The following is a 25,551-nucleotide window of genomic DNA, read 5'->3' as shown; positions in this document are numbered from 1 at the left end:
TCTCGTTTGCGTTGAAGCAGTGTCACTAAGGCGGTGGCATTAGTTGCTCAGCTGTTGGTCAGCTGCTCAGCTGTTGGTAGATCGCATTCAGGATTTTGCAAACTGTTGCTGAGTGGCGTAAGGTACTGAAGCAAACCCTGAATCACAGTGATGCTTATAATGAAATCAAATTATTCCATTGATTTGGATAGGGAGGACGCCGCACAGCTTTTAGAGTCCCCCTCTGTCTGTAGCCTCGCCATTGTCACGAATATGCGCTCATAATTTTGAATCACAGTGGCAATGCATGCATCGTGTTGGGACCAGCGAGTGTCAGAGAATTTTTGCAAACGTTGGTTACTTTGGTCACCTAAGAATATATGTAGGCGTTTGGGGGAAGCAGATATGAAACTCACAATGTCTTGGACGATGTTCAGTGAATTTCTAACCAGTGGGATTCGTGTGGAATGCACTATGGCCAGGTTCAGTGCATGATTTCGGCAATGCACATAGGTAGCAGCAGGATACAGCTGTCTGATGCAGGCTTGCACCCCTCGCACCTTGCCACTGACATTGCCTGCGCCGTCATAGCCCTGTCCGACCATGTTTTTTGGGTCTAATTTTAATTCATTTAACTGGTCAAGCACAATCTTTGTTAATGCCTCACCTGTTGTCTCAGCAGTGGAGATGAAGCACAAGAAGTCCTCTCTCAAGGAATAGTTTCCTGCGTCAGAATGAACGTAACGCACGGACAATGACACTTGCTCAGAATTGCTGATATCAGCACTTTCATCTAGAATGACGGAAAACCATTTGGCAGATTTACATTTGTGAAGAATTGTATATTGAATCTGTTTCCCACACAGTTCAATTATTTCATTCTGAGTTTGGTGGCCACAATAAGTTGCGTTGGCAGGCGCCTGCTGTAAATACTGCTTTAGGGTGGTATCACCCTTTGCACGGTACTGTAAAAAAGCCTGGAAATTGCTTCGCTCGTCGGTATGGCCTCTGAGAGCTACATTTTGCTGACCACACATATTGATCAGGTCTATGATTGCTGCATGCCTGTTGCGCTCTGTTGTTTCTTGATGAGAGCGATCCAATGATGCGCAAATGGACGCCTTCTACCTGTGCATATATTGACAAATTCTGAAGCTCACAACTGGGCATCCTGGTGTGCTTGAGTGGCTATGTGTTTCGCAACTATTTTTTTTGGCATTGCTCCAATCTCGGAGTGGCTTAGTCCTGAGAATCAACTCACTGGACGAGAACAGTATGCATGCAACACAAAGCAAGCTATCCTGACACAGACTGTAGCGCAAGGTTGGATAATTCGACTCATTGAAAAATTCTTCTGGCACTTTTCTCTGTTTGCCGAAAATCAGTGTCGAAGGAGCTATCCACCCTCTGGATGGTTTGAATCTGGTTTGCAAGACATGGAGGTTGACGGAGTCAGATGCAAATTTAAGAGTATTTGCCTCCAGTTTGCCAATGTCTGATAAATCTGATGCTAATGTTAGTGGGCTACTAACTACCCGGGGACTAGCACAAGCAGAGCTAGGGGATAGATCATCTGTCTGGAAAGTTGAGGATGAACTGCTAGCATTTGCCATTGACGTGGAGGGAAAACAGGGAAAAGGAGATGAGGTGGGATTGAATTGAGAGGATGCTGAGTTAGATTGTGAACTTTCAGTGACAACTGCCGTCTCAGCCAGCTCCTGCAAGGGGTCTGGACAGTTAGCACCGGGTATTGCATTACTGCTCAGGGGTGCGGCTTGAGGAGTGGAGGACTGTGGCTCAGCCTGGCCGCTAGCCGTTTCAGATGTTAACGGAGACGGAGACGGCTGGCAAGCAGAGGACCCCTGTGCATCATTGCCTTTAGGCTTTTTTGAAAATGTTTGAAATAAACTCATTTGTTTGAAACTTCGTTTACTCATTTCTATGCTGGTAATCACACACTGTGTAGGCTATAGAATTGCAGACTGACTGACTGTCGCTCGCTGTTCTTCGATTTGGAGGGAATCGACACTGATGATGACACGTACTTCAAGAGGGAAAAAGATACAATTTATTTTTTTATCTGTCCAATAACCAATCAGTTTTCATGATCACTCACAAATCCCGCCCCGTATAACTCTCATTCGCACATTCCTTTCCCGATTCCCCGCCCCCGCTCAAACTTTTCGAGTCTCTCTCGAGCTTGTGCACAGTGCTTACGGCCGTACGGCTGCAGGCGCCACTGAAGAATGTGATTGGCTGAAGTTTTTCAAGCCCTGCCCGTTCCACAGATGATTGACGTGTTTAATTTCCATTTCACTGCTTCCAACTCAGTGGCTATAAGTGGGTTAGGAATAGGATTTCAAATGATTTCGCCAAAATGGCCAAAAAAGCGAATTCCATACCGTACCTTTAATGATTTTTTTTTTATTATTACAAATGATGGTGACCCTGCAAGGTTTTGTGAAAGATCTTTAATGTTACATACATGATGGTTTGGTGTTGGAAATGTATTCCTCATTTGACTAGTGCGTGCATACGAATAATATATATAGCACAATGCACATAAATGGAACAAAGAAACAGAAAATGTCTCACATCCATGTATTGCGACTGCAAGATTCTACCTTACCTTGATTAGCAGTAGGGGTGGGAGAAAATTATCGATTCTTAGATGCATCACGAGTTGTTTACAAAGTTTAAGTGGTCACAAAATGGCTACAATGTCTAGCAACAAAAATGGATACGATCTACACTGGCTACTTTAAAAGCTGCTGTATGACAGCATTTTTGATTCTATGAGGTCGAGGGGAAGCTGGACCTGACCTACACCGTGTATAATGTAGAAAATCAAGCCCTACCCTACCCTGCCCATGCACGTTTGTCCGAGCCCTGACACATCAACTGTAATTTTGAGCCCTATTTAACCCGACAATTTTTAATTCCTAGGCCGTTATAACTGACGATCTCAACTACAAGTAAGAGTTGTTTGAACTACAGAAATAGCCTATGCTTAGAGTATTCTTATTTAATAATCCAACACGGACAGAGCATGTAATCTGCGTGGTTTGTTTATTCAGAATGGAATGGATTGCAAATGAAACATAATGCCACTTACAACTTAAAATGGTTTTACATCCCCATGTCCCTGCAGCCAAAGAGGAAGCTTGTAGCAGCCGATAATGTAATAACATCCAATAACTTAATAACAACCAATAACGTAATATAGTTATTGTAATAAAGGCAATAATGTAAAAATTAGCCAATATAGTCCATGCACGGATCAAAACTAAAAACAATGGTTCCATACTATCCTTGCGGGGCTAAGTTTCATGCACCTCGACCTTTCAGTGTCCCGGGAATCCTTGACAGAAAATTAATCATGCTTTGCTGCGCGGCGGTCATAATAATAGAAACACTATGGGTGCCTTTGCCTCTTGGCCTCCACTACGGTGATTATGACATTATTGGCTGCGGTTATTACATTCTACTTTTTTTTTTTAAACCCACCCGATAATGTAATAACCAGCCAATAATGTAATAACTTTTTTGTAGGGCTGGGCAACGATTAAAAATTTTAATCACGATTAATCGCATGATTTCCCTGATTAATCATGATTAATCGCATTATTATACACAAAACTCAATAATGAATTCAAAAGTAATATCACATTTCTATTTTGAATGTGCTGCCATATGAACGCAAGTGCCATAGCATTTTTTTGCAAACATTTAGCATTTTGTTTACAGTAGCAGTTAAATAAATGATTTAGTGTAAATCTCAACTTACACAATGTACTGTAATCAAAACAAATACAAATTTAAAGCTGATTGTACACACACTTTTTTGGTGAAACCTGTGCGTGTGCGTGTAGTCAGATATTTCCATAATACTTGTTGTAATATAAGCCTAGCCTGGTATAATGTCAATTTTTTTTATTTAGGCCTATAGGGGTGGGTGATATGGGCAAAAAATAATATCTTGATATTTTTTGTGATTTTGACTATAACAATCAATTACCAACCCGTGACTTTTTAACCAAATCAACCAATGCATTGTCACTTCTGCCCCCACTTGTGTGTGATAAAGTCTAACCAGCTACATTAGAATAGATGGATATAGGGCTAACCAATTTCCCAAGGGAAACTCTGATGCTGAAATTCTTTTCAAACTTTTACTGTAAAACTAAGCAGAACAACAGAGTACATTTCAGTTATTTCCTTCAATGTTTTGTTAGAGTGCAGTCACATAGGCTATCACTCCAAGTTACAGAATAGAAACGAATGCGTTAGCTTATGGCTAATGTCTATGAGAAATCCCATTGAAATGCTAACGGTTAGCATAATCAATAAAATTAGATATTTAGCGCGAACATCAGTTTATTTACAGCTTGGGCTACATAGGAAGATGTCTTTGTTTACAACTGAATATTAAAATACTCAAGGCTAATGTTTTCTTTCCATACAACAACGTTACCATGTAGGAAAAATGTCTGTTTAACTTATCAATGCCACTTGAACAAAGTAGCCGCAAAACCAGTGCAAAACATAAACATTAGGCGTGCGTGTGACAATGTGCACTGTGAACATGTGACTTGCTCTTGCACTGCTGCAGCCAGTGGCTTCTCTCACTTTCGTGAATGTAGGCTATGGAATTTCAATGTGTGATGAGACGCCTGTGACCAGCCTGTGAGCAACAGACTCCGACTTTCCTCCAAAGTTGCTCAAAGTTATTTATCCTGTTTTTATCGTTTTATTTACATCTTCAGGCTCCATGACACGGGTTGCATTTTGTAACTTAGCCTAACATTATAGGCTACACATTTGTTACTTAGGTCTATTTTGCTATATAACTTTTCTGATTATAGCATTCTCCCCACCCAATTAGGCTAGTGATGACTATGATGATGATGATGATTAATAATAATAGTTATTGTTGTTGTTGTTGTTGTTATAATATATAAAGCTGTATTGCAGACACAGCTCCATATCACATTACACATACATAATAAATAGTATGAAAGGAGATGCAAAATGCATAAGAAATCACATATTAGCCTATAGGACATACAGACAATTGCACCAATGCCTTCTTAGCCTAGAAGTGAATCTATAGCAGCTTTTCAGAGGGTTGACCAAGGCTTCTATAATTTGGTTCTCTGACTTGTCCAGGCGACACATAAAGCCTTAAGAATGCCTTACAGGTAGGCACTCTGGTGGACACACATAATTGGCTGGCACTATGCCAACTAGGAACACAAAGTAGCAACCTCATTGCATCATTGTATGCTACCTTAAGCCTCTGCAATACTTTTTTTTCTTATAGCTTCACCCAATTGAGCAGTATATAATGGTGTTATGTAGGTTCTGAATAAAGAGAAAGAGCACTTCAGAGTCAGAGCACATAGAAAACTTCCTTATAAGCATGTTAGATTGAGAATAAATTTTACAGTGCTGCCTGTAGAGGTCTTTGTCATCTGTCCAGTCATCAGATATGACATGACCTAGGTATTTATAGAGGGCTGTCTGACAAGTAAAAGGTTAGCAGTGGTGTGAGGGTATCAATGCAAATAAGTAACAAAGATGTAATTGTTCTCATGACTATGAGAAATGGGTAAACTAAATCTGTATTTTGACAAATATCTAAAATATCCTAATTTCCTCCCTTTTAAGTATCTGTGAGCGGGTCACCCCTCGCCTATCACATGCCAACTCTGCAGTGGTGTTGTCGGCAGTGAAGGTGCTAATGAAGTTCATGGAAATGCTGCCCAAGGATTTAGACTACTATGGCACACTGCTGAAAAAGCTGGCCCCACCACTGGTCACCCTGTTGTCGGCTGAACCTGAGCTACAGTATGTAGCCTTGCGCAACATCAACCTCATTGTGCAGAAACGGTAGGTGGTACATTTTTGGAGCGCCAAAGTGTGAAGCAGGGGACCTTTTTTTTCCACAAATATAAATAAAGAATGAACAGATTTAGATAATCATGCACACTAACCATATCTCTTGTTCTATCCCCTGTAGCCCTGAAATTCTCAAGCATGAGATGAAAGTGTTTTTTGTGAAATATAATGACCCTATTTATGTCAAACTGGAGAAGCTGGATATCATGATCAGGTTGGCATCCCAGGCCAACATTGCACAGGTGATTCAATGACTTTAACTGGAAGAGTTCAGTATAACGGTGGAAAACATCCACTGTTTGTGTTTTTACTTAGTTTTGGCCCTCATGTATCAAACGAGCGTACGACCAAAAACAGGCGTAAAACAGGCGTACGCTTGTTTCCACGCAAAGTATGGCATTTATCAATGTGAACGTGATCGGTGGCTACGCTCAAATCTCACGTCTAGTCTCAACTCGTGTACGCAAGTTTTGCAGGCGGCACAGCATCGCGCAGCAGTAAATCGGCGGTGCATTAGAAAGTTGAATAGTTGAATTGATGGACTATCTCGGACATAACACCTTTCCTGAACATGTGCAGCCTATTTACTGTAATGCATCATATTATATTGACACATTTCATGGCTTAGAATAGCCATAGGCGATGATTACTTTCTCTTTGGCAAACGCAACATTCATGAATTAGGCCTAGGCATATATATTTTAAATTATTTTCAAAGGGCAAATTTCAGTGTCGTACGGTTTTGTAATTAATGTATTTATAGTATGATGCGTTCTCTCTGCGAAAATAAAGTCTGTTGCGCTCAAATCGCTCTAGTTTCCCGCCTTCCTTGATGACAGCTTCTAGCTGTCAAAATTAACAAGGTTCAGCTGGACGTCACTGTGGCTCGAGATCACTAATGATCTTTTTTGGATGTATAATGCACCTTCATGTCGTAAATTCTAGGGGCGAGGCCATTAAAATGAGCATAATATAGGGGCGTGATATTTAAATCACGCTTGTTTCCAGCCGCCACATTTATCAACAAACGTTCATTCTTACGCTGGAATTGGAGTGATACGAAAGTTTGATGAATCACACGTGGGCCCCGTCGTAAGATGATTTCTGCGCTCAAATATACGCTGGTTTCTACGCTCTGTTGATAAATGAGGGCCAATGAACACAGTGAGGTGAAGCACATAATAACCCGGAGCAGTGAGCTGCCTTGCTGTAGGGCACTTCAGCTGTGGATGTGGGAGAGCAGTGCTCAACCACTCCCCCTGCCCACATTTTTCCTACTGGTCACATTTTCTTATTTTATTATTTTCTTTTTGGGGGGATGTGATTTGTTAGATGTGTATAACTTTTATGTTTGGTTTACATACAGGTTCTGGCTGAGTTAAAGGAGTATGCCACAGAGGTTGATGTGGACTTTGTGCGGAAAGCAGTGAGAGCCATTGGTCGCTGTGCAATTAAAGTGGAGGTAATTGAGAGGGAGTTGTCGCACTGCAGAACACTCATTTTGAAAGACTTTCAAGAAAGATCTGGAACATCTTGCAGAATTCAAATCTAAGCTAAATCTAAAGCTAAATTTAAAGATTGCTGGACGATTGACAATGGAGATTCAGAAAGAATGAAGACTGTGTCTGAGACTGACTGACAATTAATTGAGGTTAGGTGCAAATAGTTTAGTGATGTCCATTACTTAGCACATTTAAGTCAACATGCTTGAGCCAATGTGCTTTACGAATTATAAAGTAACAGTGCAATAATCTGAAGAAACAAAGACTACATGTGATGATGAGGAAGAAAGAAGGTCAGTGTTGCGAAACAACGTGAAATTGGTAGTAGTATTAGTCTGTGTCTAAAAATACATTTTTGTTAGATTTTTGCAGTTTATAACAATATCAATACGTTTTTGCCTTTATTAAGATAGGATAGTGACAGGGAAAAACCCAGAACGATCTAATAAAGGTCACTACCAAACTTTTCTCAATTGATTCTATAGTACTTTTCCGTGTAGAATCCATTTCTGCTTGGGACATTTTTATATCACGCATAGTTAATGAGATAATTTGCATATTTGAATACATTAGGGCAATTCCATTTCAGTTGGAACAGGTCCGACACCATGGTCCTCAGTTTTTCCTGATTTTTGGTCCAAATGTTCCTCCATGTCTCATTAGAAAACCAACATTTTAGCTGGGTATCTTGTTTAGTTTCTGAGATATGGCTCTTCAAATGTGGTTAGACGTGTCCTAAAAAAAAGGCTGAAAATTCCTGTATTTAATGAGCACCACTTTTTTTAAACCCCTCTCCTCTCTTAAGGCTACCATATTATTTTCTAAAAATTTGAACACTGGGGCAGTACCCTGTGTTGTTGTCCAAAATCACAAAGGAATTACAGTCCTTTCCACCATTGGAGACTTATTCATCGAAACAAACCCATATTTTTTTTGAAAGCAATGAAAAAAAAAAACTGTTTTTGTTCTCTTATGGTCATGAATGCCTAGCACTCACATTTTTAAAACTCTACATATATATAGTCCATGAGTAAGAAAACATGTTGACAAAAAACTGAGATGTTTTTTTTTTCTTATTTCGAGGCTATGAGCCTTCAAAGTTGGCCAAAATGGCGTTTTTTCCTAAAAATGCCACTTTTATTGCCTTTTTCCAAGGACAAGATGAAATGCAAATCCAACATTTATTTTTTTCTGCAATAGTGTGGCACTTTGTAGACCATGTGAATGTGGTAGATCCGACCTGTCCATTCTAATATCCCCACAGCACATGTCTGAAGTTAGAAAAAATGAAAAATAGTCTTGGCTGAAGGAGGTGTTGGTTTGATTTGTATGAACCTCTTAGAAGGACAATATGGGGTGTAAACCCATTTTTTCTATTTGAGGGATCAGAATGCCATCTTGTAAATAGGATAAAAATGTTGTATCCCATTTCTACTCTTTAGTGATCCCTTAAAATATGTCCAAAAGTTGTCAAAAATGGAAAAAAAGGCGACTAAATTGAGGGGCTTAAATGGCCAAGTGGATCAAGTCACAAGGCTAAAAATGAAATATAAGACAGAAGAGATACTGAGGGAGAACACTGTTAAATGTATAATCCCTGCTATGGTGGCCTTTGAACCCACTGTGTCCCTAACTGAGGTTCATTCTCATTAAACAAATTTCTTCTGCATGAAGCATATTGTCTCCTGGTTGCTGTTGGAGTTACCGTTGGATGCAGCATGCATTGTGATTTGTTCTAATGGTATCCCTGGACAGTTAACCCGAGATCCACTTAGATAAACATAACCCTAGGACCAGTGAAAATCCTACACTTTTTGGTCATCCATATCCATCCATAAGTTAAACCCTAAGGGGGGATTTTTTTTATGTCACACAAAGTGGGTACCGATCAACTCCAAATGGTCTGAAACATACTCTTACACAATATCTCAAACCATGATTTTGGCCTCAACACTTTCAGTTTTTTGTTTTTTTCCCATTCATTTCAATGGGAAATAGTTTTTTGCGAACAACTATTGAACAGAAGGTCGTAGACTCAATCTGATTTGCTCCATCTGACATAATTCGACCATGAGGAACAAGCAAGAAGTGAATGTTTATTTCTATGACCTTCCGTTCTCTAGATATAGCCTTTTTAAAGTTTATTTCCTGTTTTCAACCAACTTCCGGTTATAACAGGACATTAGGGACACAGTGGGTTCAAAGGCCATCGTAACAGGGTTAAACATTTCACAGTGTTCTCCCTCAGTATCTCATTTGTCTTATATTACATTTTTAACCTTGTGTGACTTGATCCAATTGGCCATTTAAGCCCCTCAATTTAGTTGCCTTTTTCATTTTTGACAACTTTTGGACATATTTTAAGGGATCACTAAAGAGTAGAAATGGGATACAACATTTTTATCCTATTTACAAGATGGCATTCTGATCCCTCAAACAGAAAAAATGGGTTTACACCCCATATTGTCCTTCTAAGAGGTTCATACAAATCAAACCAACACCTCCTTCAGCCAAGACTATTTTTCATTTTTTCTAACTTCAGACATGTGCTGTGGGGATATTAGAATGGATAGGTCGGATCTACCACATTCACATGGTCTACAAAGTGCCACACTATTGCAGAAAAAAATAAATGTTGGATTTGCATTTCATCTTGTCCTTGGAAAAAGGCAATAAAAGTGGCATTTTTAGGAAAAAACACCATTTTGGCCAACTTTGAAGGCTCATAGCCTCGAAATAAGAAAAAAAAACATCTCAGTTTTTTGTCAACATGTTTTCTTACTCATGGACTATATATATGTAGAGTTTTAAAAATGTGAGTGCTAGGCATTCATGACCATAAGAGAACAAAAACAGGTTTTTTTTCATTGCTTTCAAAAAAAATATGGGTTTGTTTCAATGAATAAGTCTCCAATGGTGGAAAGGACTGTAATTCCTTTGTGATTTTGGACAACAACACAGTGGTGCTCATTAAATACAGGAATTTTCAGCCTTTTTTTAGGACACGTCTAACCACATTTGAAGAGCCATATCTCAGAAACTAAACAAGATACCCAGCTAAAATATTGGTTTTCTTCTAATGAGACATGGAGGAACATTTGGACCAAAAATCAGGAAAAACTGAGGACCATGGTGTCGGACCTGTTCCAACTGATATGGAATTGCCCTAATGTATTCAAATATGCAAATTATCTCATTAACTATGCGTGATATAAAAATGTCCCAAGCAGAAATGGATTCTACGCGGAAAAGTAATATAGAATCAATTGAGAAAAGTTTGGTAGTGACCTTTATTAGATCGTTCTGGGTTTTTCCCTGTCTAAGACAGACAGGAAGTGAGTGAGTGAGAGAGAATCAGATCAGGAAATGACCTGGGCACCTGGACTCAAATATGGTGTGGGCGCTGTAGCCAGTCATGCCAAAGCTCCCCAGATTTCAAACTTTTGAATAGCTGTTGCTATTTTCATCTTACTTTGTCCTCAGAAACTCTCTTTTTTTTTGCAGCAATCAGCAGAACGTTGTGTCAGCACACTGTTGGACCTCATCCAAACCAAAGTCAACTATGTGGTACAAGAAGCCATTGTGGTCATTAAGGATATCTTCCGCAAGTATCCTAACAAGTAAGTTCTTTTGGTTAATCTGTCAGAAGCATTTATGAAGACAATGTTGTAGATCCAAAGGCCTGGATCTTGGTGAACCTGGTTTTGTTTTTGTTTTTTCTTTGGGTCATTCCACCTCAATTCAATGGATTTTAGAGAAAAGTTCTGCTTGACCATCTCAGATTTGCTTCAAACTTTTACCATCTAAAGAGTAACCATTTAAACTAACTTAGCCAAAATATTAGATTGGTATACCTAATACATCCAGAGAAAAACATTTTTGAACATGGTACCCCCCTTCTGATTTTTGGCACATTGGCGCCCTCATCTAAATCTGCAGCAAAGTTCAGATGTCATTATCTCAAAAAGTTTTCAAGCTAAAGACTTCAAATTTTCTGTGAATAATGATTGCCACGTATAGATTCAACATATTCATTCGTAAGCTGTATGTGTTGACACTGACTGTGTTTCAATCTTGTGAAATTAGAAGAAAAATTGCAGATTTTTTTCACATCCCCACATTGGGTGCCCCATTACACAATTTATAAACAAAATGTTTGGCAAATGGTTATGTCTCTCTACAGAAGTGTTTAAGCTGTTTTTGAAAAAGTAATTAAGAGGTGTCTATATTGCTTTTTTGTTGGAAGTATTGTAACACAAAACTGAAAAATAATCCATTTTGATGATATTGTATCTCCCCATTACAGAGGTATGACAAACTATACCAATGAATTGAACACATCTCCAGAAAGAGTATGGAATGGGCTTTCAGACTGTGAAATTTCAAGATGGTATTATGACTATGGTTATTGAAATGTTATTTTTGAAATATTGGTCTACTATAACAACACATTGCTGATATCACTAAATAGGGACGTCTAGTGGCATTAAATAGTGGCAGCAGCTATTTATTTAGGAAATACAGGAAATATTTAATTAGTTCATCACCCAGCAAGTAAATGAAAAAATAAAATGTTTAACAGAATAAGACATAAACATCTGATACTTAGGAATAAGACAAGGATTATGAAATCATGAAATAATAGCACAAAAAACAACGCTAATTGTTGTAATAGACCAATATTTAAAAAATAAAACTTAAATAACTGCAGCCCTAATACCATCTTGAAATTTCACAGTCTGAAAGCCCATTTCATACTCTTTCTGGAGATGTGTTCAATTCATTGGTATAGCTTGTCATACCTCTGTAATGGGGAGATACAATATCATCCAAATTGATTATTTTTCAGTTTTGTGTTACAATACTTCCAACAAAAAAGCTATATAGACACCTCTTAATTACTTTTTCAAAGACAGCTTAAACACTTCTGTAGAGAGACATAACCATTTGCCAAACATTTTGTTTATAAATTGTGTAATGGTGCACCCAATGTGGGGGTTTGAAAAAGATCTGCAATATTTCTTCTGATTTCACAAGATTGAAACACAGTCAGTATCAACACATACGGCCTATGAATGAATATGTGGCATCTATAGGTAGCAATCATTATTCACAGAACATTTGAAGTCTTTAGCTTGAAAACTTTTTGAGATAATGACATCTGAACTTTGCTGCAGATTTAGATGAGGGCGCCAATGTGCCAAAAATCAGAAGGGGGGTACCATGTTCAGAAATGTTTTTCTCTGGATGTATTAGGTATACCAATCTAATATTTTGGCTAAGTTAGTTTAAATGGTTACTCTTTAGGTGGTAAAATTTTGAAGGAAATCTGAGATGGTCAAGCAGAAGGCATTTGTTGAATTGAGGTGGAATGACCCCTTTGCTGTTTCTTGTTGCCTTGGTGTTACTCAAAGAATAAGGAGTGTGCCCGGTGATATCCATGATGCAATTCTCTATATTCAGCTCTAAAGTTGACCTGATTAGTTATTCAGACAGTGTGTCATGCAAAAACCACTATCACACAACAAATTGTATTTTAGTACATTTTATTTGAGTTGATTTGCATTTGATATTAGTAGTCTCCTTAAAACTAGAGATATTGTTTTCATGATTGTGCCACATAATGTAGGGCTGTAGGGGTTAAAGCAACACTATGCAAGTTGTGATGTATTGATATGTTACTCAGCTGTTGTATATTGCAAACTTCTCGAGACTTATTCCCCTTGTACAAAATTAAAATGCTTTTATTGTGGAGGTGAAGGATTAACAGTAGGCAAAAACAATCTCCAAAGAGACACTGTCTCAAGCAAGTTTATTTGTTATCTGATTTGTTCCAACAAATATGCATACGTTACCATAACTTAGTAGACTATGGTAATAAGTGTACATAAGGCCTGTGACCTCTCAAAAAATGCCTGATAATTCAGGCACAGTATAAAAATAATTAAGGCCTACCATTTTATATTACCCCACAGTCACATTATCTACAAGAGACAGCAACAGGCTGTCATTCATTTTCAATTGGAGTGAACGCTTGCCAGCGACAAGCTACAGTACGAACTTGTTGCTGCCGCGAGCATGGCGGGGCAAGAATAGACAAGAAGTCTATTTTAGGCAAATGTTGAGCAAAGCGACTGCCAATCGGAGTGAAGGCAGCGTTGCTTTCCTTGTTTGAAAGTAAAGTCGAAAATATTATCCAACGGTGGAGCTAACTAATCGAAGGCAGTATTTCTGTTCTAACAAGTAAGTTCAGGGTTTGTTGCCTTATATTTTGCTACGTCTAGCGAGAAATATGAACTTTTAAGTTCAAAAAGCTAGGTTTTGTAACCAAAAAATATATATTTGAAGTTATGTACGAGCTATCTGTCAGCCAACTAGCACGTAGAAATCGTTATCAATTACCCGCAAAGCAACTCCCCGCTCAGTGGCAAATTGATCATTTGTACATTGGCCCAGGTGACAATAGCAATACATTTGACTACAAATGATAATAATAATTTCGACTACAAATAATGTAGTCAAAATTATAACCTTGTTGGCCATCATTATGAGAGAACAGAATGAAAACAATAAATCTTACTCAAAGCTGAGTTTGAGTAGTATTAAACTATATTTCATCTACATCTCCTCTGTGACGCCTATTATTTAGAATACTGGAAAATACTGCGCAGACTGGCTCATGCCTCAAGTGCTGGTGCTGTGGTAGTGTCGCACCTGGTGCATGTAGTGACCAATGAGTCAGTTATAACAGCCATTAGCCTTTTCCTGTTATTGTTGTTGTTGTTATTATTAGTAGTATTAGTATTATTATATATATGTTTTTATCCTGAAAAGAAAACTGAGCTATTGTATTTATAGTCTTAACACCTTAACTGCATCAATGTGTTGCTTTTGTACATTTGTAACTTTTATATGTGTGTTTTGTTATCAGATATGAGAGCGTTATTGCCACATTGTGCGAGAACTTGGATTCTCTGGATGAACCCGAGGCACGGGCAGCCATGATCTGGATCGTTGGCGAGTATGCTGAGCGGATTGATAATGCAGATGAGCTACTGGAGAGCTTTCTCGAGGGTTTCCATGATGAGAGCACTCAGGTACCAACCAACCAACTAGATGTTTGATTTGAATCATTTGTGCACTTCATTTGTGGACTAAGGGTTAAATTGAAGTTTATTTTTAATTTTCTATTTAAAAAAGAAAAACAATTCTAAAATGATGGGGTCTTGATAGACTTGATAGGAAACATACTTTCTTAAATGCATGTTTTTTGGTTTGGCAAGTTCTTGATTTAATGTTGTTCATTTTTGTTGGTACATCAAAAAATGGAAAACTACAAAATGTGTAATGACTACAAAATGATCCTGTGGTATTTAGGTGTTATAATGTTTAAAGGTTGGGTACGGAATTCACAAAACGGCCGGCAGATTTTGAACATATACAACCTCAAGTCCCGCCCTCCATGCACGCACATTCATGCACGAACGAGAATTCAGATGCAGAGGCTAAATGAAATGCCAGCCTGGCGTCTACAGCACTATGAGCTCTAGTCTCCATACAATCGCTCACATCAACTTCCCCAATTACATTCTTTATTCACCTCCAAAGGGTTGTAGGTAATAGTTCCACAAATCAGACAAGGTAGATGATTTTATAGCCTACATTATGGTAAAAGCACCTTAGTCTACCAGCCCTTTCGTTCGGAAATTCTAAAACAACGATGCATTTTAATACACCAAAATAACATTTGATATACCTTACATTTCAGTAGCCATAGGTGTGTATATTTGAACAGAATCTGGTTTGGTTCTTACCGGGCCGTTTATCTCCTGAAATATCCAAGTTTAGTGCTGGCCCGTTGGTTCGCCTATTCCACTGTAGCTCCAAGCGGTTAAGTTTCGGTTTCATGTTTGCAACACTCTTCGAGTCACGGTAAAATGTAATTTTTGCTACATAGCTTATTTATTGTGTGGGTGATTGAGTTTCCGTAGGTATCCGCTGCCTTAGTTTGTATAGAAATAAAGTGACACATACAACTAGAGGGGAACATTATGGGACGTGCAGCAGGCCTAATTAGTTTCGTTTCAGCACTGCCTCGCGGTCAACAGCTTTTGTATATGTGCACCATAGACATGATGTGCACGAAAGAGTCGCGCGCGCGAGGGGGAGGAGGAGGAGGAGGAGGAGGAGGAGGAAGAGGAAGACCGTTAGATTGACGAATGAGCTGTGAAATTATGGTATGGGGTTTAGAATTCTATTGGCTGGAGTTTTTCGAGCCCTGCCCGTTCCGCAGATGATTGACGTGTTTAATTTCCATTTCAGTGCTTCCAACTCAGTGGCTGTAAGTGGGTTAGGAATAGGATTTCAAGTGATTTTGCAAAAATGGCCAAAAAAGCTAATTCCATACCCTACCTTTAAGTGTTGCATTCATTCTCTATTACAGGTGCAGCTGCAGCTCCTGACAGCCATTGTGAAACTCTTCCTAAAGAAGCCTACTGAGACACAGGAACTTGTGCAGCAGGTGCTAAGTCTGGCCACTCAGGTGAGTTATACCTCTTGTTGCACAGATACAACTTTCAGATTTGTAATACATTGCAAATTCCTGATGAAAACAACCCAGAAGAGCAGGCACTGAATTAGTGTAGATAGAGGTTTATTACTTATTTAAATTATACTACCCCCTGTTTTGAACTACCACACCTTCTCACCCAGATATAGAACAATAATTTGCAGGGTATCTCAAGACTTCAAGCTATTGTTAGATACTGAACCACAGTATATTTTGTGAAGTAGTCTTCAGGATTACTACTGTTGACCGCAGTTTTCTCATTAAATGCATTGCATTTCTTCAGTTATATTAAATTGTCTTCTTATTCTCTCGACAGGACTCGGACAACCCTGACCTGCGTGATCGTGGATACATCTATTGGCGCCTGCTCTCTACTGACCCTGTGGCAGCCAAGGAGGTTGTGCTTGCAGAAAAGCCTCTGATATCAGAAGAGACCGATTTGATTGAGCCAACCCTGCTTGAAGAGCTTATATGCCACATCGGCACTCTTGCTTCTGTCTACCACAAACCACCCAGTGCCTTTGTTGAGGGTAGCCGTGGTGTGCAGCACAAAAGGCTCCCTGCACGTGCTGGCTCGTGAGTCACTCAATACACTTTTCACACATGAAAATACTGTATATATCAAGTGTTGATTATCTAAGATATGTCTGGATGCTGTTTGAATTTGATAAACCAGTAGTTCTTGTTAAGAGATGCACCGATTGGCCGATTTTCACATGATCAGCGACTGGCCGGTCAGTCTGAGATACGATAAACGATGATTTCTGCGGTGTCTCTCACATCCACTATTTCTTGCGATTGCAACTTAGATTTGGAAAAATGTTTGAAAGTCTCAGGCACTCACATCAAGACAAGTCATCAGGTTTTTAAGACTAGTTATATTTGTTATATTTGATATATATATATATATATTGTGTACATGTACTATTTTTATCTATGATACATCTATTAATGAGGGAGAAAGGATATCATACTATCACAAGGACTTTTCTGTTTTCTGTAATGCTCAACATTCACTCAATTTTGTGTTTACAAACACACCATCCTGCACATATGGTGTACATGTATCTCTCTTTCTGAGGACTTTTTTTCTTTTGCTCTCAACTTTTTGTCTTTACCAGAGGTGAGAGCTCTGAGAGCCCAGATGTTGGTCAGCCCGGTGGAGCGGTGCCTGACACTCCTCCTGCGGTCATCCCCTCTCAAGGCGACTTACTTGGCGACTTACTAAACCTTGATCTGGCCCCACCGGCCTCTTCTGCTCCCACTGTGACCCCGTCCATGCAAATGGGTGCCATGGACCTTCTTGGGGGTGGCCTAGACAGTCTGGTACGCCATGTTTTAACTTTTGATGGTTGATTGATATTGAAAAATATTGAATAGATGTTGATCCAAACCAACCCGCACAAGATGACGCAAGATAGCAGTTTGAATATAAACCTTTGCCTCCACCAAAGTAAAGTTCATATTATTTTCCAAAGTAAGCATAAGAAGAGAAACAAGATGGATGAGCCTTCAGTCTAATGACTTTTCTGATCGTCCAATGCTTGTCTTGTCAACTCAGTGACTGACTTCACTGTAAAGGCGTCCCAGTATTTCTCAGTGTTTCCAAGTGTGGTTGCTTTAAGTCTACTTCCACTGATTTTGACTTGTTTTCAGCTTGATCTTTCTTCTCTCCTCTTGATCTTTTCTTGTGCATTCCGTATCTGTAGATGGGGGATGAATCAGAAACGGTAATTACTGACAGGAGAAAAAAAATCCAACTGATTGACATCATAGCACTTCATTTGGGATAGTCAGAAACCTTATCTGAGGGCTGTGAGAGTGTTTTAGCTGAGAAACTAGGCTAGCATTTTTCTACTTCTAGCCTACAAAGAACAGTTTACAAAATCAAAAGTACATATTTTCCACATGCAATTTGTCCTACCATTGTGCCATCAAAGGTAAATCAGTGACTCGGACTGCAACATTGTACAGGTCAATACATATCAACTTAGCTACAGTCTCCCAGGTCATATCATGGATTCTCATTGAAAAAGATGGACACACAAGTCTATTCACTCATCTAGGTGTGTGAAATGTGTTAACAGTTTTTGTCATACATATTTCAAGCTGAAGAAATGCTGCTTGTAAAGCTGGAACAGCCTGTAACAAAATCTGTATATAACATGCCATCAGCCCAGAAGCTAAAGGCTGTAAAGTGTGCATGTAAGTCAGAACAGCAAGCATCTCGCAGCTTTGAGTGATCTGCTTGGAATCCAATCCAATCCACTTTATTTATATAGCACAATTTAAGCAAGCACAGGGTTTCCAAAGTGCTGTACAACACAACAATAATGACAACAGTAGAATGAATGTGATAAATAAAAGTAAAACAGTAAAAGTAATACAAAAATATTAGTAGGATAAAAGTAATAAAATAAAATAACATTAAATGATAAAATAAGATAAAATAAAACAAGTAAAATCAAATCAGATAAATAAGTAATTAGATAGGACCACTGCCTACACAACACATTTACATACATCACATCAATAAACACGCTACCTGGTGTCAAAAGCCAGTGAAAAAAGGTGGGGTTTTAGTAGTGATTTAAAGAGACAGTGAGGGGGGGCTTGTCTGATGTGGAGTGGCAATACATTCCACAGTTTTGGAGCTGCAACAGCAAAAGCTTGTTGAGTTTTAGCCTGGTTTTAGGCACAGTCAAGAGTAGCTGGTCAGCTGACCTGAGAGAGCGGCTGGGAATGCAGGGGTGTAGCAGCTCGGAGAGGTACGGTGGGGCAAGGCCATTCAAGGCTTTAAATGCAAGCAAAAATAATTTTAAAATAAATCCTAAAATGAATAGGCAACCAATGAAGTGAGGCTAAAATAGGTGATATGTGCTCATACTTTCTAGTGTTAGTTAGAAGACGAGCAGCAGCATTTTGGACAAGTTGCAGACGGGCAATGGAGGACCCACTAACCCCCATATAAGTGCATTGCGGTAATCCAGCCGAGTGGTCACAAAGGCGTGGATTACTGTTTCAAAATCCTGTCTCTGAAGGACTGGTTTAATTTTTGCCAGCTGCCTTAATTGAAAAAAGCTGGACTTCACCACAGCTTTAATCTGGGTGTCAAATTTAAGGTCAGTGTCCACCTTTACCCCCAGGTTGGAAGAGAGGGTGTAACTTGTACTTTGACCTTTGTTGCAGACTTGTGTGAACATTTTGTGAAATTTACATTTATAAGGAGAAATGCCTTTCAAGAATCATTGTAGTAAGCGTATGTAAGAGTTGTAAGAGTTGTGAATTACCAGGGTAGGCAGGAGTAAGGGATGGAGAGAAGTATCATTTTCATGCAGCATCATGTGGTGGTAATATTATATACTGCTATGCCGTACATACATAAAATATCCAAGCTAGTCAGTCAGTTTTCTAAAATGTGTTTATATGACATGGAATTGCCTAACTGGCTGCAATATGATAGTCTTCTGACAGAATTTTTTTTCTTTGGCTTTCACAATATTACTGAAATATTACTCTTGACCTGATTTAAATCTTTGTATACCCTGGGCATGTATGCTCTGCAGTATTTTGCAGATGGTAGTTTGTGTTGATGTTTTTTATATATTTAGAAGTAGGGCTGTCAAGTGATTTAATGTCAAATTAATTCATTAAAATTAATCACATACATCCATTTTTGCTATGAATTTTAAAAAAAAATATTTCAATATTTTAGTTAGGCTACATGTAGCAGCAGAAAACTCACACAGGCTCTCCTTGTCCAGAAAACACATTTGTTTTCATCAGTACCATTTGTTGTTTTCCTGTCCTTGTCCCATGATATGACCAGTGAGGCTCTAGGTGAGTTGCCATGGTATGACTTGAATGCAAATTCATCAGCAAATCAATTTTTTTTTTCTAAATACAAAAAGATGGTTCTGAATGAAGGAATGAAGTTTAAAAGCTTTTGGGATATTGGTTTGTTCAGCATACGATGATGTAAACCTACCAACAACAATATGACATTTGGTGATAGTGCCCGTTTGTGGGTGGTAAACCATAAAATATTTTCAGTATCAAGTTCAGTTCGAGGAAGATTATGTTTACCCACATACTGTCTTTTTTATTATTATTATTACCGGTATAGGTTTTTTAACTTTTGTAGCCATATTATAGATTTTTTTCTCCAAATCTAGCAGCCCTAGTCCTGACGGTAGCAAATTTTGACTAGTTTAGAATTTGTAGACAATAGTTGTTTTACACATTCTTGCTAATCCATTCATTTTATGCATGTTTTCATCCCATCATCAGCCTCACGTTCCATCTCGGATGGAGACTCAGTCACCGCAGTCACCCTCAGAATATAGTCAGCCTGAGGTCTGTGGAGGGTTAAAGCTTACAACAGATGCTTTTTCAGACAATGTAAATGAAGAGGGCCCTTAACATCATCACTTTTAACTTAGTTGCCTGTCCTATCCATTTTGTCAGCCATCCCTATTTGTATATAGTCTAGTCTTGTGACATTGTGTTGTAGGAGTTCAACTCTTTAAGAGGTAGCAACAAATCATCCTCACAATTTACCACATCCTCCCATTCCTAACATCTGTAGTTGCAGTGCCTGTTATATTCAGACTTGGGGGTGTCACAATATTCTACTTTTGTAGTGGGAGTGTTTTTTCAAAATACATATGCTAATACTATAAAAGCCCAGTGCCAATAACTCTCTGGTTCTTGTTCTTTTGTACTTTGTTTGTATATTTATGGTTAGAGACTACAGCTTACTACACTTGCATTTGCCATGAAAGAGACAATATAACGATGGACTAATATAACGATGAACTAATATAACGATGAATTTGACTGATGGCATTGTATTTTTTAATTTCTTAAATAACATGATCTCCTCAATATGAGGGTTTTTTTTGGCCTGTTGAAAATCTTGCGTTGTGACGACCCTATGTCAGACCTTATATGCTGTATCTCCCATAGTTATGTTCGCCATCTGTAACCCTGTTGTACGTGTTTACAAACCTTTTTATTCTCCCTTGTGAAGTGAGAATTCTACCCTCTTCTCATTCTGTTTTACTCATCTGAATGGTGAGCTAGTAAATTGACTGCTATACTTATTAATTGTTTTATCTTATTTGTGACAGCTTGGCGGAGATATTGCTGGGAGTCCTGCGGTGAGTTTCAGACTTCTATTCATCCTCTAATTTAATCCTTGGAATTATGATCTAATGATGTGGTCACAGATTAATACATGAATGGTTTTTTTGCGTCCCTTTTGCCACCATACTTTGATCCATACTTTTCTCCAACCTGAGTTTTAAGTCTTACATTATTGATTAAAGTAGTAGTGTGATAATGATCCTTAGTGATCACCACTACTTTATTGATTTAAATATGTAAGTAGTTGCGCTTTCCCCACTACAGATGGGAGCAGGTCTGGCATCAGCACCTGCTGTAATGCCAGCATCTCTTGGTGCTCCTGTGAGCAGCGGACTGGATGATCTTTTTGACTTGGGAGGAGGTGTTGGTATGCCAACAGGAGCTTTTGTAGTTCCAAAAACCGTAAGTTCTGCAAAATTGGTTTAAACTAATCTAATCTAAGTGCCCAGCTTTTGTTTTTGGCATCTTGAGTCTTAATAAATTGACTACTTCCCCAGCCAAGATTCATAGACTGGATATTAAATATGAAAAATTGGATTAAGTACCTAAAATCACACTAGTTCATACGATGGCCATAGAAAATCTCTATCTGTCTTAAAGGAACACTTCACCGTTTTTTCATATTAAACTACATTATTCCCCTCATTAAGACGAGTTGATACATACCTCTCACGTTTCAATGCGTGCACTCACTGGCTCTGGCGCGCGGCGCAACTTTGATAGCACTCCCAATGCATTCATTAGGATCCAAACAGAGATGAAGTTAGAAGCGACCAAACACCTCCATGTTTTCCCTATTAAAATACAGTTACACGAGTAAGTATGGTGAGACAAAATAAAACGTGGTGCATTTCTAAGCAGTTAAGAGGGATAACTATATTGTGTGGTGCAGTAATATCCTCATGCTTACACTTTCAGTTTCACTTTGGAGTGAGGATATTACTGCGCAGAGTCTAAGTGCTCCCAATATTATTCCGCCACACAACATAGTTATCCCTTTTACCTGCTTAGAAATGCACCACGTTTTATTTTGTCTCACCATACTTAGCCGTGTGACTACTCCTGTAACTGTATTATAAAAGGGAAAACGTGTTTGGTCACTTCTAACTTCATCTCTGTTTGGATCCTAATTAATGCATTGGGCTAGCTAAGTGCTATCAAAGTTGCGCCTTGCGCCAGAGCTAGTGAGTGCACGCATTGAAACGTGAGAGGTATGTATCAACTCGTCTTAATTAAGCGAATAACATAGTTTAATATGAAAAAACGGTGAAGTGTTCCTTTAAGATCCTTCTCTGAATATTATTGTGGAGCTAAATGAGATCCTACAACTGCTGTTTGTGGTTAGATGTTATGTAATTATATCATCTCAGTTAAATATCTCTCTCATATCAAGGTATGGCTTCCTGCAATGAAGGCAAAGGGTCTTGAGATTTCAGGCACATTTGCTCGTCGTGCTGGAGTCATGCAAATGGAGGTCTCCCTCACCAACAAGGCCATGAGTGTCATGACCGATTTTGCTATCCAGTTCAACAGGAATAGGTATTGCATGACTTCGTTTGGTTGATTTATATGACCGTGAGAAACATTTTTGCACAATAGCAAACATCATCGTTAGAACTGTTTTCTGAAAGTCTTGACTAAGTTAATTGCATAAAATCCTGGCTTAGGCTGCAGCAACCCATACGATCTGAAGTAGCCTAGGTAGTAGGCTTGGCTAACATTACAGCTACAGCCTAGCATCATCCCATCCATCGGATAGCCAAACAATTCGCTTTACTGTGCCCCAGTAAAATCTTTAGTCCAAGTTCAACTAGCCCATGTTTCTTGTGGAGTAGCCTATTCGTAACACACAGCATATCACATAGATTAGTGAAATCTAACCTTTCTAATGGAATTAGTGCCAAGTTGCATATGAATAACATTTAACTCCCATGACATTAAAGCTGTCGTCGGCAGCATTTTTTGAGTCATATTAGCTTGAACTGTCATTGGATTCTGGAAGTAGAATATTAAATAGGCTGTTTAGGAAAAATCCTGAATTCTCTAGCTCCCTCTAAAGCCTGTAATCGTGCTTGCAAAAATCGAGTGCTCCCTGTTTTGTTTAAGCAATGACGTTAGGGGGAAGGAATCGCCACCTGTCTATCACAGCTTGTGCACTCGCTGCTATGGAGCCGCTGCATACTCTGCTCACATGCACAACCTCGTCTCCAGAGAGGGAGGGCTTTTGGGGGCGGTTTGGTGCTTGGTAGAGGTTGGGGGAGGGACCTGAAAGTTGTATCAGTTTGAATTTTCCGACTTTAGACTCGGAATTTTGAAGACTTGCCGACGGCAGATTTAATCCTAACCGTGTATCAACAGCATCAATAAACAGCAGGCCTTACAGAATATGAGGATGTACAATTAGCGGTTCCTGAGTAATCCAGTTTTGAAATTGCAACACATAAAGTCTCCAATTCAGGGCTGAAATTATAAGGTATTCTAAAGTAAAAGTAAAGCATTATTTCCTCAAACATTTTTTGTAAATTTCTTCGCCATAGATTATCCCACTATCATGGTTCTTATATGGCCAGATTACAGAAAGTTCCACTTACACAGATATGTATATATTTCTACTGGGATGCTTGACATTAATTCAATAATGATAAAAAAAGACATTATTTCTTGATATTAAGCCTGATATAAGACAAATGCAAATATAATCATAACATACTTTCCCAGATATGGGTAGCCCTGAAATAGAAAGATATCGCATCCATAGACCTTAGTCATGACATCACACTTAGATTAAACATCAGGCACCACTTCTGCATAAGTTCTTTAAGTTCTGAAATGAAGCCTACACTTTTTTTTGACTATTTTATATAGTCAAAAATATTATGCTATATTGATTGTGAAACGACTTATTGCAGTGTCATCAAAACTATTCCACCTGTGTAGTTAAAATTCTGAAGTGCAAAATAGTTTTGTCTGCAGCAGAAATATTTTCATAGATAGATAAACATAAGTCTAATGTCTGAGTTTTCGTAATGCATGCAGACTGCAGATTTCAACTTTGCTCAACATAGGCTTGATTACAACTTCCGGCACATAACAGCACCACTGCTGGAAAAAATTCTAATTCTGCACATATTTATATTTAATTTATACTACTGCAAACCACATTCTGTAACCAACTGTATACTACTGTCTACACGGCACTATACATCCTGTCCTGTCTATGCACTATTCTGGTTAGACACAAACTGCATTTCATTGTCTTTGTACTTGTACTTTGCAAAATGACCGTAAAGTTGAATCTAATCAACAAATCGAATCTATACTGTCCCTAATTTATTACTCTCCTCTTATATTTCTATTTTTATTACATGTTCTTTTTATTTGTCCTAGTTTTGGATTAGCCCCTGCTGGGCCTCTTCAGGTCCTCACTCCCCTTAGCCCAAATCAGACCACTGAGGTCAGCCTTCCCCTCAGCAACGTTGGACCTGTTATGAAGATGGAACCCCTCAACAACTTGCAGGTACATTTTCAGAGATCTGGGGCTTCATTTGTAAAAATTGGTGTAAGATTCCTTCAAAATTGCATATATCCAAACCTCAGTATGTGTGTTTGTTCAAAGATACAGAGCCCGACCGATATGGGATTTTGAAGGCAATAACGATTTAGATATTTTAACACTTTCAAAAACCGATAACCGATATGTCAGCTGATAGTAATTGCACAATGTCCAATTTTTTTTCTCTCTCATAACAAAGTTCTGATCAAGGTGGGACATTATGTAATCAAATAGGCCTAACTATCTGGTTTTCTAATGAAGGTTTCCTAGTATATTTGTATGTAATTATAAACTACGGATTGTGATATGTGAAGACCAAGTCGAATGTGGAAATACTGTAGGCTACTCAAAAAAGTTTATTTAGAGGAAAGTGCAGCTGCACAGTTGTCGGAACTCCTGTAAAAGCAGCACAATTTCCATGGTTCAAATGAAGCGCGCAGCCGGAACCGGCGTGCACTTCCACACTCGCTAGGCTGTTCCATTGCATGTGATCTTGACGGCTGGGGAGGGTACGGGGAGGGTACTGGGAAGGTGTGTAGTCTTGTCTCTCTAGCACCCGACTCAAAAGAAAGCATTCTATCAAGGATGCGCTCTTGACTTTGAGAAACACCGTCTGTCATCCATGTCTTTATGGACCTTGCTTTGTGCATTGTTGCGCAGTCATGTTGGAACAGAAAGGGACCATCCCCGAGCTGGGCTTGGCCCCTTAGTTCCAGAGAAAGGAACTCCGAATGCTTCAGCATTAACCAAGAGATTTTGGACAAATCCATGCTCCCAACTTTGTGGTGCATAAGTGCACAAAGCAAGGTCCATAGACATGCTCCTGACCTCAACCCAACAGAACACCTTTGGGATGAATTAGAGCGGAGACTGAGAGTCAGTTGCCTCATCCAACATCA

General features: G+C 38.9%; 1 protein-coding gene across 2 annotated transcripts in view; it reads left to right on the top strand.

Moving 5' to 3' along the window:
- Positions 1 to 25,551, top strand: part of ap1b1 (adaptor related protein complex 1 subunit beta 1) — a 52,613-nt gene that overhangs the window by 18,124 nt on the left and 8,938 nt on the right. For both annotated transcript variants that reach the window (XM_062543744.1, XM_062543743.1), the window contains exons 7-18: positions 5,650 to 5,871; positions 6,002 to 6,122; positions 7,247 to 7,342; positions 10,887 to 11,002; positions 14,314 to 14,479; positions 15,826 to 15,924; positions 16,268 to 16,527; positions 17,073 to 17,277; positions 21,084 to 21,113; positions 21,364 to 21,501; positions 22,493 to 22,638; positions 24,487 to 24,616. In XM_062543744.1, the coding sequence (XP_062399728.1) occupies positions 5,650 to 5,871; positions 6,002 to 6,122; positions 7,247 to 7,342; positions 10,887 to 11,002; positions 14,314 to 14,479; positions 15,826 to 15,924; positions 16,268 to 16,527; positions 17,073 to 17,277; positions 21,084 to 21,113; positions 21,364 to 21,501; positions 22,493 to 22,638; positions 24,487 to 24,616 (1,729 nt within the window). The remainder of the gene's footprint in view (positions 1 to 5,649; positions 5,872 to 6,001; positions 6,123 to 7,246; positions 7,343 to 10,886; positions 11,003 to 14,313; positions 14,480 to 15,825; positions 15,925 to 16,267; positions 16,528 to 17,072; positions 17,278 to 21,083; positions 21,114 to 21,363; positions 21,502 to 22,492; positions 22,639 to 24,486; positions 24,617 to 25,551) is intronic.

Source organism: Sardina pilchardus, chromosome 8 (assembly GCF_963854185.1).
Source record: "Sardina pilchardus chromosome 8, fSarPil1.1, whole genome shotgun sequence".
Lineage (NCBI taxonomy): Eukaryota > Metazoa > Chordata > Actinopteri > Clupeiformes > Clupeidae > Sardina > Sardina pilchardus.
Note: the sequence above shows the minus strand (reverse complement) of the source record. Positions and strands in the feature narration are given on the sequence as shown.